The following is a 14666-nucleotide window of genomic DNA, read 5'->3' on the forward strand; positions in this document are numbered from 1 at the left end:
CATCTTTTTAAACTGACACAAGAAAAATGGAGTAATCCTGTAGATGTTAAATTAATTGAATCTGTAATTCAAAATCTACCCCCACAAAAATTCTTCAGGCCCAATTTCTGCCAAACACTTAAGAAAGAAATACCAGTTTTAGAAGACTGTGATTTGGAAAATGAAACCCTTCTCAATACCCAAACCTGACATGGACGTGACAAAAAAAGGAAGCGACACTAATATTCTTTATAATACAGGTGTAAAGACTCTCAACACAACATTAGCAAATCAGGTCTAGTGATATATTAAAACGGTAGCATGTTATGTTCAAGCGGAATTACCACGACTACCAGGTTAGCTTAACAGTCACAGGCCAGTCAGTGGTGGCGGTGGTGGAGGGTGCAAAGCCCCCACGTCGGACAGTTTGTTAGCCGATGACAAAATCCCACAGAGGCAACCTGAAGACTCAGCTTCACAGAGACTGAGGTTTAGAATTGTTTGATTCTAGACTTATAATTACTCAGTGAAGGGAAACAAGTAGCGTCAGTAGCATCATGGAGCCTAAAAGTGATGCATTAGCTGTAATGACCACCACAGGTACGGGCAAGACTGTCTGTTTATGGTCCTTTGCTACACCCCCAATACCTGTCAGATGTTACTAGGTGCTTAGTGAATGTCGAACGAGTGAAAAATTTACAAAAATTGTCATCCAATGGTATTCCATATATGTTTTCTTCATAGGTCATTAAACAGTTGATGAAAAAAGAATTTACTCTAGAGTTTTCACGTGATAGAAAATCAATGTCGGTTTATTGTACACCAAACAAGCCAAGCCGGACATCGATGAGCAAAATGTTTGTGAAGGCAAGTACAGCAAATTGCAGTTGAGATGTTCTTATCAGGATGAGCATCCTGAGTGAGCCAGTATGTAAAATTGTTGATCTAAATCTGTAACATTTCCAGGGTGCTCCTGAAGGTGTCATTGACAGGTGCACCCACGTTCGAGTTGGAAGTACTAAAATACCTATGACCCCTGGAGTCAAACAGAAGATCATGTCTGTCATTCGGGAGTGGGGCAGTGGCAGCGACACACTACGGTGCCTGGCTCTAGCCACTCATGACAACCCACTGAGAAGAGAAGAAATGAATCTTGAGGACTCCGCCAACTTTATTAAATATGAGGTGAGCTCATGAAAGGGTTTTCACTCACAGCCTGCACATTCATTGTGTTTAAACAGAAGTCCTGGGTAAAAGGTCAAAGGAGTCTTGCTTTTGCCAAGAAAGAGGTGTGTTTATTTTCCTGCAGGCCAAATGCATCACCATTATAATTTAGGTTGCTGCTTCAAACATATATAGTTAACAATTTAATACAAGCCTGTTACTTTCAAAATAGAATTATCAAGACTTGAGGTAAATAAACTTGTAAAATCTATTTTGCAACTCTTGTGTAAATTAAAATAGTTTAAAAATTGGGACTATTTTTTAAAACAGTTACTGAAGATCAAAATATCCAAGTTGCGAGATTCCTTCTCCTTTTCTGCTCATAAAATTCTCACATTAGGTATGTGACGTCCTGAAGCATTGAATGAAAGGGACAAGCTTTGGTACTATGGGCCGCTAAAGTGGCCAGTATCAGAATGCTCTTATTCCTCAGAATGGTTTTTCCACTCATTTTAGAATACTGTCGTTACGAAAGTTAAAGAATGATTTGGTAAGAAGAATGTAGTGATATTTTTAATCATTTTGATTTATATCTCTAGTGTGAATATTTAGGATAATAGTCAAAGTTACAGAATTTATCGTAAGTAAATGCAGAAACCTTTGTTCTTAATGTATAACTAGCCCTTGTGTCACACTAGGAGAAAAACGAGAACTTCCTATTTTAAAATAAGGTGATTCTTTTTCTGTAGACCAATCTGACTTTTGTTGGCTGCGTGGGCATGCTGGATCCTCCGAGAATTGAAGTAGCCTCTTCTGTGAAGCTGTGCCGGCAGGCAGGCATCCGGGTCATCATGATCACAGGGGACAACAAGGGCACCGCTGTGGCCATCTGTCGCCGCATTGGCATCTTTGGGCAGGACGAGGATGTGACGTCAAAGGCTTTCACAGGTCGGGAGTTTGACGAGCTCAATCCTTCAGCCCAGAGAGATGCCTGCTTGAATGCCCGCTGTTTCGCTCGGGTCGAGCCTTCCCACAAGTCGAAGATTGTAGAATTTCTTCAGTCTTTTGATGAGATTACAGCTATGGTGAGTTTCTTTGGACATGTCAGGTGACCCACTACACAAACACAGCAAATTCTAATTCTGACCATTAAATTTTTACTGATAGCTCCCAGATTTGGAATTTCTTGGTTTTTGTCATGATCTAGGATTCTATTGACCAGTAGTTGGCATGCTGTATGTTGCATGCAAGGAAGATTTTTAGAAGTAGCTTTTGCATCAGTCATGGGAAATACTTGGTGATACCTAGTTTTTGTCTGGGTTAAAGTATACATGTTTATACCTCAAGTTTTCTAAAAATTGACCAAGAATATACGTGATCTGTGTTCTCTCTCTGGATAATCTGCTGAAATTAGTGTGCTCCTGAAGACTTTAAGAGCTGCCTGTTGAGGTATTTCTGGTATTCTTCCCCTCATCTGTGATTTTTCACCCAGACACATTAACATTGTGTTATATTTGCTTTCTGTAGCTTGTCTATAAAACTTTTAAGAAATTCTGTTGTTTGAAACCAGATATTACAGATGTACTCCTCACTTCCTCTTTGTTCTCCCTTCCTCCCCTCTCCTAGAGAGAACCACCATTCTGAATTTGATACTAGGTGTTTAGTAAAAGTATAAAAAATAAATACGTGGGAATGATAGTTTTGTTTCTGTAGACGATATTTTTAGTATTTTTGCATGTTTTTGACCTATATAAATGGCATTTAGTTTATGTGTTTTTGCAGTTCACACCTATTCTACTTGAGGTTTATGTGGATACTTCATTTTGACTGCCATGTGGGCTGTTTTTTGTTTGGTTTGGTAAAAAAATAATACAGATAAATTTGAACTCTCCTTTGTTCCACTTCCTTCTGAAGTCTCTCTTCAGTAATAAGCTCAGTTAGCAATTTTACATTTACCAGGTAAAATGTGTTTTGTGGCACCAACTTATAAAAACAAAAATTCTCTAGCTCTGTGCCCCGAGGCCCATAGCTCCATTCGTTTCCCTTGTTTCGGGGATGGCTGAGCCTTTGGCAGGGACACGTGTTAGTGACCGGTGTGTAAACCACTGTCGGGTTCCCTTTCAGACCGGGGATGGTGTGAACGATGCTCCTGCTCTGAAGAAAGCGGAGATTGGCATTGCCATGGGCTCTGGCACCGCCGTGGCTAAAACCGCCTCTGAAATGGTGCTGGCCGATGACAACTTCTCCACCATTGTGGCCGCTGTGGAGGAGGGGCGGGCCATCTACAACAACATGAAGCAGTTCATCCGCTACCTCATCTCCTCCAACGTGGGCGAAGTTGTCTGGTGGGTCCCTTTAGCAAATCACTCGTGTTGCTTTGTCTAACACCAGGGCTTGTGATGACCCGTTTTTCACATTTGTTCTTCCTATGGCAGCAGCTTTGGTCTTTGTGCATGAGGTGGGAGGGAGGGCCAGGCAAGCCACAGGAAGCCCTTTGAAGGGAGAGGTACTTGCGGCCTGGCCCTCGGAAGGGTTGTCTGTGGCTGCTTTAACATAGAAATGAGTTTAACTGTATAAAGTGACATAAAATTCTTGGCCTTCTAAAACTTAACTTGAATTTGAAATGTTTTACGATTGCCAAAAACTGTTATTTCAAGTATTCGTTATTGCTGTCCATTTATTTTTATGGAGGAGGAGGGCATGGTGATGCTGTTTGAATAGCGGCCAAAAATAATTTGGGGTCTCTCTCTTCTTTCCTTGGGTGGAAACAGTATTTTCCTGACAGCAGCCCTCGGATTTCCTGAGGCTTTAATTCCTGTCCAGCTGCTCTGGGTCAATCTGGTGACAGATGGCCTGCCTGCCACCGCACTGGGGTTCAACCCTCCTGATCTGGACATCATGAACAAACCACCCCGGAACCCAAAGGAACCACTGATCAGTGGGTGGCTCTTCTTCCGTTACCTGGCTATTGGCTGTGAGTAGTTTTTTCATGTTGTTGATTTTTAAACAAAATGTTTGTAAGCCAAATTTTTGTAAATTCATCCCTCAAAAGCACACTTTTCTTCTGTCCCCATATTAGGATAGCAAAAAATGGAGGCTGCCCTCTTGCAGTTTAATGAACTGTATGCCCACTTAAGGTATATGCCACCTGTGTAGACCTCATCATCCTGACCCAGGGTGACAGTTCTCTTCCCCATTTCATAGGTTAGGAAAGTGAAGCCCAAAGAGGTTAAGTGACTCCCCTAGGGTCCCATGGAAAGAAAGGTGTGTGTGTGTTTTGTTCTAACACATTCACACAAGTTGAAATTCAGCAAGCACGCCCTGGCATAGAGGAAAGGCTGTCAGCCAGTCGGCCCTTCCAACACGAACAGGTTCTCGTGTGCTCTTCCAGAGCTAACCAGCAAAGAGACTTGATGTATGGATTTTTGCAAGTGATGGCATGCTTTAAATCCTGGATGCTGAACTTTGTCCTTTTGTACTTCTCCCTGTTGGGAAATTTCCACGTCACTGCGTGTGTAGCTGCCTTGCCCCTGGGCACCTGCTGCTCTGTTACAATAGCGGGGTTAGAGGGTGTGTGCACTGATCTTTGGGTGGTTGCTACCACCTTAGGCCATTCTCTTATTCTCAGGTCCCTGTGATCTCCACTCCCACTGTTGCTTGTTTGTGATACATTTGCTGAATTCAAATCTGTAATTGGTGGGGAGCTGGTCCCAGAATCCGCTTCGGTTGTTGCTGTGTTGCTTCGTGTTCTCCACTAACTGTTCCAACAGCCTTTCCATGTGAAGGTTCTGCCAGGCCTTTGGTGGTGCCAGTAAATGAGGGTACAGCTGCCAGCATCATGGCTGCTGTGCGTGACCTGGTCCTCCCGACAGGCGTGGCCCAAGTGTGTATTGGCTGCTGATTAGACATGGGCATGGCTAGAGGAGAGGTCCTTTTCTCACCAATTCTGGAGGGCAAGTTTCCTGGTTCTTTTCTATCACAGACCCCTCTCCTTGCACAACCCTCAGTCTAACTGCTTTTGTACCAGCAGCTTTAGAAAGACATGCCATGTGTCACCTCAGTGCTAGGGAGTGGGCTGCAGCCCCCACATGTCAGCGTCATGATGTTTGTTCCCAGGTTATGTTGGCGCTGCTACGGTGGGCGCCGCTGCGTGGTGGTTCATTGCTGCGGACGGCGGTCCAAGAGTGTCCTTCTACCAGCTGGTATGTGGCCACCTTTCTTTGTTTATGAGACGCAGAGCGCTGTGCGCCCTCACCAGCAAGGTTGTCCTTGAGCTTTCTGTGGTTTGGGTGCCCAGCAGATAATCCTAAGGCTCCAACAATCCGCAGTCTTATCTGAGATTATTCTGAGGGACCCGCTCTCTGGGAAACAGGGTGGGATCCTGTGTGAGTCTGCGTCTGGGTGTGGTATGGAATTGGTGCGTGGACTTAGGAAATGGACTCGGCTGATCAGGAACTTGATTGGGCTTTTGTTGCAGAGTCATTTCCTACAGTGTAAAGAGGACAACCCGGACTTTGAAGGGGTGGATTGTGCAATCTTTGAATCGCCGTACCCGATGACAATGGCGCTCTCTGTTCTCGTAACCATAGAGATGTGTAACGCCCTCAACAGGTCAGTGAGTCTTCTTGGCAAGCTGGGGTGAAAACTCTGACAGCCAGGGTGCCGGCTGTGAGACTGTGTGTCATGGTTGGTTGAGGACCACAGGAAAGCTCTTCCTTTCCCAAAAGAAAGGAGAACAAGCAGCACTGGTTTTTAAAGCTTAAGTATCGTCATTTCCAGGAAGTGGTGGGAGTGCTTAGCCACCTGCATGTCCCTTCAGAGACAGTGGGGGACAGATAGAGCCTTCAGTACCCTGTGTGCCCATGGGAAGGAGCACTTTCCCTTTACACTGAGACTGATGCTATCCAATTAAGCCACCGACAAAAATGGAAATTTCGAAATAGCCCAGGTGTCAAGGGCAATTGAGCAGCTTTGAGCCCAATGAAATAGAATCTGCTGTGCCAAAGCCTAGATTTAAAATTGGAAGTTTGTCCTACATCTGAACGTTCTTCCTTAACTTTGCCGCAGGAGAAACTTCAGTGGCAGAATTAGGTCAGTGGGCAATGCCAGGTTGCTGCCGCCTTACTGAAGCGCATTTCCAAAGTCTGTCACTTGTGACCATGCCTTTGCCTTTTTGCGGGCCTATTTCACGTACCTGTCCTTGTTCTGCAGCTTGTCTGAGAACCAGTCCCTGCTGCGGATGCCCCCCTGGGAGAATATCTGGCTCGTGGGCTCCATCTGCCTGTCCATGTCTCTCCATTTCCTGATCCTCTACGTGGAACCCTTGCCAGTAAGTGGTGGTGGGACTCGGCTGGGCAGGGCCTGGAACCTCTCCAGCATGTCAGGGGCTTGATGCCGTTTCTGTGTGTTGCAGCTTATCTTCCAGATCACACCGCTGAACTTGACCCAGTGGCTGATGGTGCTGAAAATCTCCTTGCCTGTGATTCTACTGGACGAGACACTCAAGTTTGTGGCCCGCAACTACCTGGAACCTGGTAAAGAGTGTGTGCAGCCTGCCACCAAATCCTGCTCGCTCTCGGCATGCACCGACGGGATTTCCTGGCCATTTGTGCTGTTCATAATGCCCCTGGTGGTCTGGGTGTATAGCACAGACACTAACTTTAGTGACATGTTCTGGTCTTGACTGACAGTTTTACATAAAGAAGATGTTTAACTTAATCAATTAATTTTTTATTGTTTCAAGCAACTGTCTATTTCTGCTGAATTTTCACATGAACATACTGGCTGGTGAAGGAGGTTTCATACTCTAGATTTTGTTTTGCTTTTTCTGACTCCAGTGGGGCAAGAGTTTCCTTTTTTATACACATAATTAAAGTGTCCATTGACATGTACAGAGAACTAACACTATTTTATGCAAATATTTTTTTGTAGATGAAAAAGCATGTACAGTGTTCTGTTTAATACTCATCCTTGTATAAAAAAAAAAAGTTGAGCCAGCAGACATTGTCAGCAAATTAATTGGCAGCAGATTTTAGGAAATGAATGTGTGTGGTTTTTTTCTAAAACGAAATAGCATGTATTGTCTTTTGCATGATCATCTGGATTTAATCTGAGATCACAGTCTAATTTTTATTCATAAGCCAATTTTTCTGCACTGGGCAGAGTACTGCTACCTCAGTCAGTATTTTTTGGTTTGCCACCCCTCATCCCTCTTGGTTCACCCCCACCCTCACCCCCACTCCTGGCCCCGCTCGGCTGCTTCTCCTGTAGGATTTCGATGGTTCTGTTTACATCAGTCTTAACAAGAGGTATGCCTGTTCTCGCTTGTGCAGAAAACATTGTTCCAGATTCAATCGACCGGGTTCATGTCCCCTCACATAGTTTTTAAGGTTATTTATTTAAATGTCTAGTGTATTTTACTGTAACAGACATTGTTTTGCCAACATTGCCTATTTCAGTGGCACTTCACAATCTAGTTTAAAAGAAATAAAACATTTTTAAATGGACAGAAAATAACTGTCTTGTTTTTAACTCTTAAGTGACTTAGCTTGAACTGTAATAGATGTATTCAACTTTCTTAAAGTTCTTATTTCAGACCTTTAGTTTTAACTGTGCTCGAGGGGAAGAAGGGTCCTGTTCTGCTGCATAGGTAGTTATAGGAATTTTATTTTTTAATGTCTAGGCACTAATTGTCATTTGTGACACATTTTCTGTGCGTTTCTGCTGGCCTGTTTTAGCCTGGTGTAGAGAACATAAGGGCAAGTGTGTGTGTGCGTGTGTGTGTTTTGTACAATCTGTAAATAGCACATGACCAAATGAACATATTGTATAGAACTATTTTTATTTGAATGTGGCACTAACCACCACCATCGTTACTGTGATAAATGTTTGCGCATGTTCCAGATCAGTCTTACCAACAGTGTATAGTCATTAACAGTCCTAACTGTGGTGTTTTCCTCCAATGCCTTCCAACATCCATCAACTAACGTGAGTATTCCCCAAAGGCGACTGCCACCAACTGTCACCTAGCAGTGACACTAATGAAAGCCCTGGTGTCAGGCACTGCTGTGCTCTGTGGCTGTCCTGAGAGCAGCGGGCGCACGACGCATGCTACCTGGGCACACGGGGGCCGGGTTAGCTGCCTGGGACAGTGGCACAGCCAGATGTTGGGTAGGGCCTGGGGGAAGAGCACGTCGTTCTGATGTGGTCAGACTGACCGGTCAAGGGAGCTGTGCCTTTGCTGGTGCTGCGAGGAAGGTTCACAGCAACTTGTGTGGTTCTTTTGATCTTTGTTAGCTGCAAGGACTCGTCCAGAATGTTGGTTCATTAAAAAGCAAAAAGCTAGTGAAAGCAAGTAACTGAAATAGTGAACTCAAGCATCCAGAAGGATTCTCTTAAATAGGCCACTTTTTTTCACCTTCTGGGTCATATCGTTGCAGCTGAGTCTTGTCTTCTCTCTCCAGGGTACTTTAAAGCAGTTACTAGGGCATGATTCTGCTCGGCTGGCAAACGACCGGCCCTGTTGTGCAGGAGGCCTGGCAGCAGCTTGTATTCGGTGGGCGGTGAGGCCCCGAGTGTTGTTGTGAGGGTCCCTGGGCCAGAAGATGTGATGGACACGCTGGAGTTTGCGGAAAAGTGAACAGGTGTCAGGCAGGACGAAGTGCTGCCAAGTTCAGTGGTCTGAGGAGAGGAGGTAGAGTGGAACATGGAGACGGACTAAATGCAGTCCTGAGCAAGGGGAGAATGGAGGGTTTGGCCAGTTGTAGCATCAGGAGGTGTAAAAAGAAACGGGCTGAGTGGGTCAAACGCAAGGAGTGTGTCTTGGCAGCAAACCGAAACAGGATGTCTGAGCGTGGTGGTGGTGTGCTCTTCTGTGGAAACCAAGCTCACCAAACAGGCAACTTTTCCTGACTCAGTTCCTTGATTTAGTGTCCTTGACAAAATAAGTTGAATGGTGTGGGCTGTCGTAGGAGACACGCACAGCTCCAGGTGGCCCAGGGCTGGCCGTTGCCTGTGGTTTCTTAGCTGCAGTCCCGTCCAGCCCACAGAGGCGGTTTGCACCCACTTCCCTCAGTCCAGACAGCTGGGTCCCCGTGGCCTCTCCACTTCAGGCGTGGCCTCTGCAAAGCAGTAGTGTTGCTGAGGGGACATCCCTGGGCTCAGGCCCCCGTCCTGCGGTGAGGGCAGCTGCCCAGCCCCACCCTCACCCCACACCTGCAGGAAGGCGCTGCTGGTGTTTGCGTTGGCCGCCCTCAGCACCTGGACAGGGCAGCGTCTTCCTCAGCCCCCCAGGCAGGTGTGGTCAGGCAGCTCTTGCCTGAAACATGCTCCCAGTGGGCCCTCGGCCCATCCCATAGAGGGTTCTGCTTTTTGCCATCCCCGACTCCCCAAACTCACCAGCCTCTGATGCCGCTTTGCCCAGAAGATGGCAGTCTCACGTCCCCTCCCAGGGACAGCTAGCAGGGTTCTGCCTGTCCATTGCGGTGACACATTCTGTAGGGAGAGCTGCGTGAGCCTGCAGCCAAGCAGGGCAACTGCCAGTCTCCCTCCCAAGCAGCTGCTCCCATGTCACCCTCAAACTGGGGCCGGTGCCTGTGTGATAGGCCACCCTCAGCAATATGAGACCACAGGTGTTAGCTCAGTGTTCGCCAAGCACCTGGCTGCTGAGGCTGCAGGGCGAAGTCAGCCGTTGCCTTTTTAATTTAACCACCAAATTGTCAAAACCACCACCCTGCAGTGAACAATGAAGGGACCCTCCAGCCTTCTTTCTTGGAAGGGAATGGTGATAAGCAGCCTGAGGTACAGCAGTTTGCAGTTTCCCTCTGGGACGGGAGGGGAAGGAGCCAGAGGCTTGCACTACCTGCCACACTGCTCACTTCTGCTTCATCCCCCTTACCTTATCCTCTACACTGCTAACCGAAAACTGTTCCTCCTCCGGCCCAGCTCACTCCCCTTACACCTGAAGCCATTAAGTGCCTGCCTGGTGGGCTTGTCCTGTGAGCCAGGAGGTGGGGGGCTTTGCTCTGTAGCCAGATAACATGAGGGGTCTATGTTGCCCAGCCAGTGCTTCTAGATACTACCCTGTGTGAACAGTGCCTCAGGGACAGTTAATCAGAAATGCTGGTCTTAAAATCTTAAAAGACCAAACTGGATATTCCCTTTCATCTGTCACTATTAATCTTAGTCTTAAATAATTATTCTAACATTTCATCCCCGTATTTCGTAAAGCTGATTTCCTCTTTCTTTCCTTTTCAGCAATACTGGAGTAACCGCTTCCTAAACCATTTTGCAGAAATGTAAGGGTGTTCGGTTGCGTGCATGTGCGTTTTTAGCAACACATCTACAGTCCTCTGCATGATTGATGTTGAGGGGGAAAGAAAAGTAGAAAAAAGTACCCAACTCATTGTGTGTTATGTGGAGGAAATGTGTATTAATTACCAATGGGGTTTTTAGCTTTTAAATCAAAATAATAATTACAAATGTACAATTTAGCTTAATGAATCAGAAAGCCTCTCCAGAGAATTTTGGTTTCTTTGCTGCAAGAATGAGGTTCTGAAACCTTATCCAAGAACTTAGAAGCCATCAGCCAAGTCTCCATATATTTCTCTGTAAAATGTCATAGCTTATATAAATGTACAGTATTCAATATTCAGTTGTAATGCATGCCTTCAGTTGTAAGTAGCCAGATTTCTCTACGGTGTTGTTGAAACTTGCTACTTTTTAATTGGCCCTGTACAGTTTTGCTTATTTATAAATTTATTGAAAACACTACAGGTGTTGAATGGTTAAAATGTAGGCCTCCAGTTCATAACTTCAGTTATTTTTTGAGTGTGCAAACAGCTATTTTGCACTGTATTAAATGTAACTTATTTAATGAAATCAAAAGCAGTAGACAGATATTGGTGCAATACAAATATTGTGATGCATTTATCTTAATAAAATGCTAAACGTCAATTTATCACAACGCATGTTTGACTTTAGACTGTAAATAGAGATAAGTTGTTTTATTTCTGTGCTGGTAACAACAAGCATTGCACAGATAATGGTTTCAGGTAAATAAATCTATTCTACGATAAGTTCACAGTGTGCTGTTGACTGTTCTCCTGTGGGAGGGACGGACGGGTGAGGTGCACAGAGGGCCACCAGCCCTGCACCCTGAGCAGCTTTGCCCTCATGTGGATAAAAGGAATGGGAAGTTCTTGGACTTTCTGGGTAGGAGAGCAGAGTGGTAAAAGGTCTGCTCATGTGACACAAATTATAAAAATTTCTGTCCTGGCTCTACTGTCTCCCCTCAAGTATGGGGAAGCTGAGTGTGTCATCAGTGTAGTTTTCAGAGATAATTAACATGATAAAAGGTCAGCAGCTTGGAGATGTAGCAATGGAGAGATGCTTCTAAAACTGTTCAGGTACAAAATGTAAAATTCCACATTAATAGATACAGAGAAGCACTGAAGGAGGTCCTGGGATTTTTTCATTTTATGGTTGGTTAGTGCTTATCTGCCAGGGGTGGATTTGGGTGCGGCTTTTCTCTCTTCTAAAGTCCCTAAGCTGATTCTTTTGTCACTTAGAAAAATCAGGGATGCAAGAGTAGTTAGATGATTCTATAAATTGATTCTATAAACCTAATAAACACGAAACCTGTTGACTCCACAGATATGGGGAAGAAAAAAACATTTGAGTATCCTTAACTCCCGTTTTTAACATGATAAAAAACAATCCAGAAGGACTGAAACACCAGAATTACACTCACCATCTACGACTGCTCACGACTTATCGCTGTTCTGGAGAGTTGTGGCCGTCAAACGAGAGGAAAATGCCTACGAGTAAACAAAACAGCAAGGGTCATACTAGATCGATGGGAACGTCTCGTTCTTAGTAGAGTTTAATAATTTGGGGGGAACTGACATCTTAATGTGAAGGATATACAATTCATGTAAATATGAAAATACCAACAGGCATTTTAATCAAACAGTAAGGTGGCATTTCAGCTTAGCAGGTAAAAGTTGGGTTGAAAAAAACACGGCTGTATCCCTTAATCCCAATCAATTGCAAATGGATCAAAAGATTTGAAAAATATGAAACTATACCCCCAAAAGAAAAATGGCTAAATGATATAAACAAAACTTGACTAGCTTATAAATATGCAAAGATGATCAATTCCACTGGCAAATTAAAATCAGTGAGATACTATTTCATGTCCATCAACTGACACAAAAAGTCTAATACCAAGGATGTGGAGAACGGGCCCTCCTTACGTTGCAAAATAACTGGCCATCATCTAGGAAATTCATGGATGCTCTGAATATACGACTCAGCAGGTCCACTCCTAGACCTACCTTAGACAATTCCTCACCATAACAAGATGTTTATAAAAGAAAAGGCTGGAAACAACCTAAATGACCAACAGCAGCAGCAGGAAAATGGATAAGTACATCTGAGGAGTTGAAATCACACTGTAGCAATAAAAATGAATAAACTGGAACTGCAGGTATCAACAGAAATAAATCTCCCTGCACAGTGAAACCAAATATATCAAGTTCAGGATGTGTAAGATAGTACCATGTTATGGTCTCAGCTGCCTATGGGCCGTCGTGCGTCTGTGCGAAGGTGCGTGGACTAGAGCATAAAGCAATGCACAGCTTCCTGCATGAGAAAGTCTTGCTCACAAAAAGCATGTCAGCTAAACTCAGCCAAAGGTGGATTTACATTTGGGTGCAAACTCCTCGCCTCTGAGTAGACTAAGATCAAACAGCTCAGTGACGAGTTCAAACACAGCAGACACAAGGGAAGTGAGTGGATACAGTGGTTGGCTGGTTCCAAGGAGGGATGGGTGGGCGGGCTTCTCTATCAGTCATGCTTGGGTGCTTAGCTGTTCATTATGCCTGTTTCTATGTCTGAAATTTTTTTTAAAAACAAACCATAAAAGTGCTCAGAGAAAACATGGAACATGAAAAGCATGACACAAGTCCTGGAAGAAGAGTGATAAATTGATTACAAAAATTCCAGAGTATCCCTCCCTAGAATTGGGAAAAGAGATTAGTTTCACATATGATTGGCAAAGATCAAAGTTTGTTACTCATCTCTCCCCTTTGTAGCTGGCATTAGGAAACAGGTACCCATGCTGATGGCGAGAATATAAATTGGCCCAATCTCTGGTGGGCAATTGGACAATATCTGAGATTTTTAAACATCCATACCCTTTGATCAAGCATTTCACTTTGGTGACATTCTCACACATGATGAAAACAAAAATAATCGTGCTGCACTGTTGCAGCAAAAGTTTGGAAATAACCTGGGTGCCCATCAATAGGCAAGATGTTGAATAAACATTAATACCACATGCAGTCTTAAAACAAGGCGGATCTGTGAACCAGCAGGAACAATTGTCCAATCTATGTTGTCTACCCAGTAAAATATTAAAAAGTGCAAAGCAGTGTATATAGTATTTTTCATTCGTTTTTTTAAAAAGGGAGGCAGTGGGCTGGCCTGGTGGCTCAGGTGGTTAGAGCTCCATGCTCCTAACTCAAGGCTGCCGGTTTGATTCCCACATGGGCCAGTGTGCTCTCAACCACAAGGCTGTCAGTTCAATTCCTCGAGTCCCGCAAGGAATGGTGGGCAGCGCCCCCTGCAACTAAGGTTGAACACGGCACCTTGAGCTGAGCTGCCGCTGAGCTCCCAGATGGCTCAGTTGGTTGGAGCGCATCCTCTCAACCACAAGGTTGCCGGTTTGACTCCCGCAAGGGATGGTGGGCTGCGCCCCCTGCAACTAGCAACAGCAACTGGACCTGGAGCTGAGCTGCGCCCTCCACAACTAAGATTGAAAGGACAACAACTTAAAGCTGAATGGCACCCCCCACAACTAAGACTGAAAGGACACAACTTGACTTGGAAGAAAGTCCTGGAAGTACACACTGTTCCCCAATAAAGTCCTGTTTAAAAAACAGGAGGGAAGGAAGTTAACAGTTTCCAGTTATGGTGGTTGCTGAGAATAACGAAATGCTGTGATGGCAGATGGTGGGAGCCAATTTTCTCATGTTGGAGTGGGAAGTAACAAATAAGCAGGGCAAGAAGGCTAGAATGATCCACGTGGTCAATTTCAGTTCGAGACAGCAGGATGAACTCCTGTTTAGCTGAATATTGATACAGACAGTTCCGCGCAGGACTGTGTCTAGTCCCGGGTATCTACATGTAGATTTCCTTGCACTGTCACCTGAGAGGGCTGAGAAGCACGGGCCCTCCAGTAGCAACGAGCACACGTAGCTCCCAGCGTTAGGTTTCTAACACCACTCTTCAGTAAAGGGAATCAAGTGCCATTGGGTTAAATTCTGGGGCTGGGGCGGAAATCGTAGAGCACGTGCCTGAGGACATTGTTACACCATAAAGGAAGGACATGCTCAAAACAAAAACAGTAAGTCAGTAATGAGGTGTCAAAGCGGCACAGGAGCCAACTGAAAAAGCTCTGAGTGTCTAAACTGGAACAATCTGAGAAACAAAGTAGCACTGGATTATAATCCAAAGTGTAG

The 14666-nt window shown here is 44.8% G+C and overlaps 2 protein-coding genes across 8 annotated transcripts in view; one reads left to right on the top strand and one right to left on the bottom strand.

Moving 5' to 3' along the window:
* Positions 1-11219, top strand: part of ATP2A2 (ATPase sarcoplasmic/endoplasmic reticulum Ca2+ transporting 2) — a 49403-nt gene extending 38184 nt beyond the window's left edge. Inside the window, exons 12-22 of one of the 3 annotated variants that reach the window (XM_081036736.1) lie at positions 724-846; positions 946-1164; positions 1893-2228; positions 3268-3488; positions 3915-4117; positions 5260-5345; positions 5621-5754; positions 6355-6472; positions 6557-6677; positions 7727-7792; positions 10399-11219. In XM_081036736.1, the coding sequence (XP_080892862.1) occupies positions 724-846; positions 946-1164; positions 1893-2228; positions 3268-3488; positions 3915-4117; positions 5260-5345; positions 5621-5754; positions 6355-6472; positions 6557-6677; positions 7727-7746 (1581 nt within the window). In that variant the 3' untranslated portion in view covers positions 7747-7792; positions 10399-11219. Of the gene's footprint in view, positions 1-723; positions 847-945; positions 1165-1892; positions 2229-3267; positions 3489-3914; positions 4118-5259; positions 5346-5620; positions 5755-6354; positions 6473-6556; positions 8131-10398 lie in introns of all 3 variants that reach the window. The other 2 variants (XR_013992463.1, XM_081036737.1) reach the window with 2 other exon arrangements.
* ANAPC7 (anaphase promoting complex subunit 7) overlaps positions 7970-14666 on the bottom strand; it is a 37319-nt gene continuing 30622 nt past the window's right edge. For all 5 annotated transcript variants that reach the window (XR_013992464.1, XR_013992465.1, XR_013992466.1 and 2 more), the window contains 3 exons: positions 11894-11960; positions 9541-9636; positions 7970-9263 (listed from right to left, as the gene is read on the bottom strand). The gene's annotated coding sequence lies outside the window, so the exon portion shown is untranslated. The remainder of the gene's footprint in view (positions 9264-9540; positions 9637-11893; positions 11961-14666) is intronic.

Source organism: Rhinolophus hipposideros (genome assembly GCF_964194185.1).
Source record: "Rhinolophus hipposideros genome assembly, chromosome: 24".
NCBI lineage: Eukaryota > Metazoa > Chordata > Mammalia > Chiroptera > Rhinolophidae > Rhinolophus > Rhinolophus hipposideros.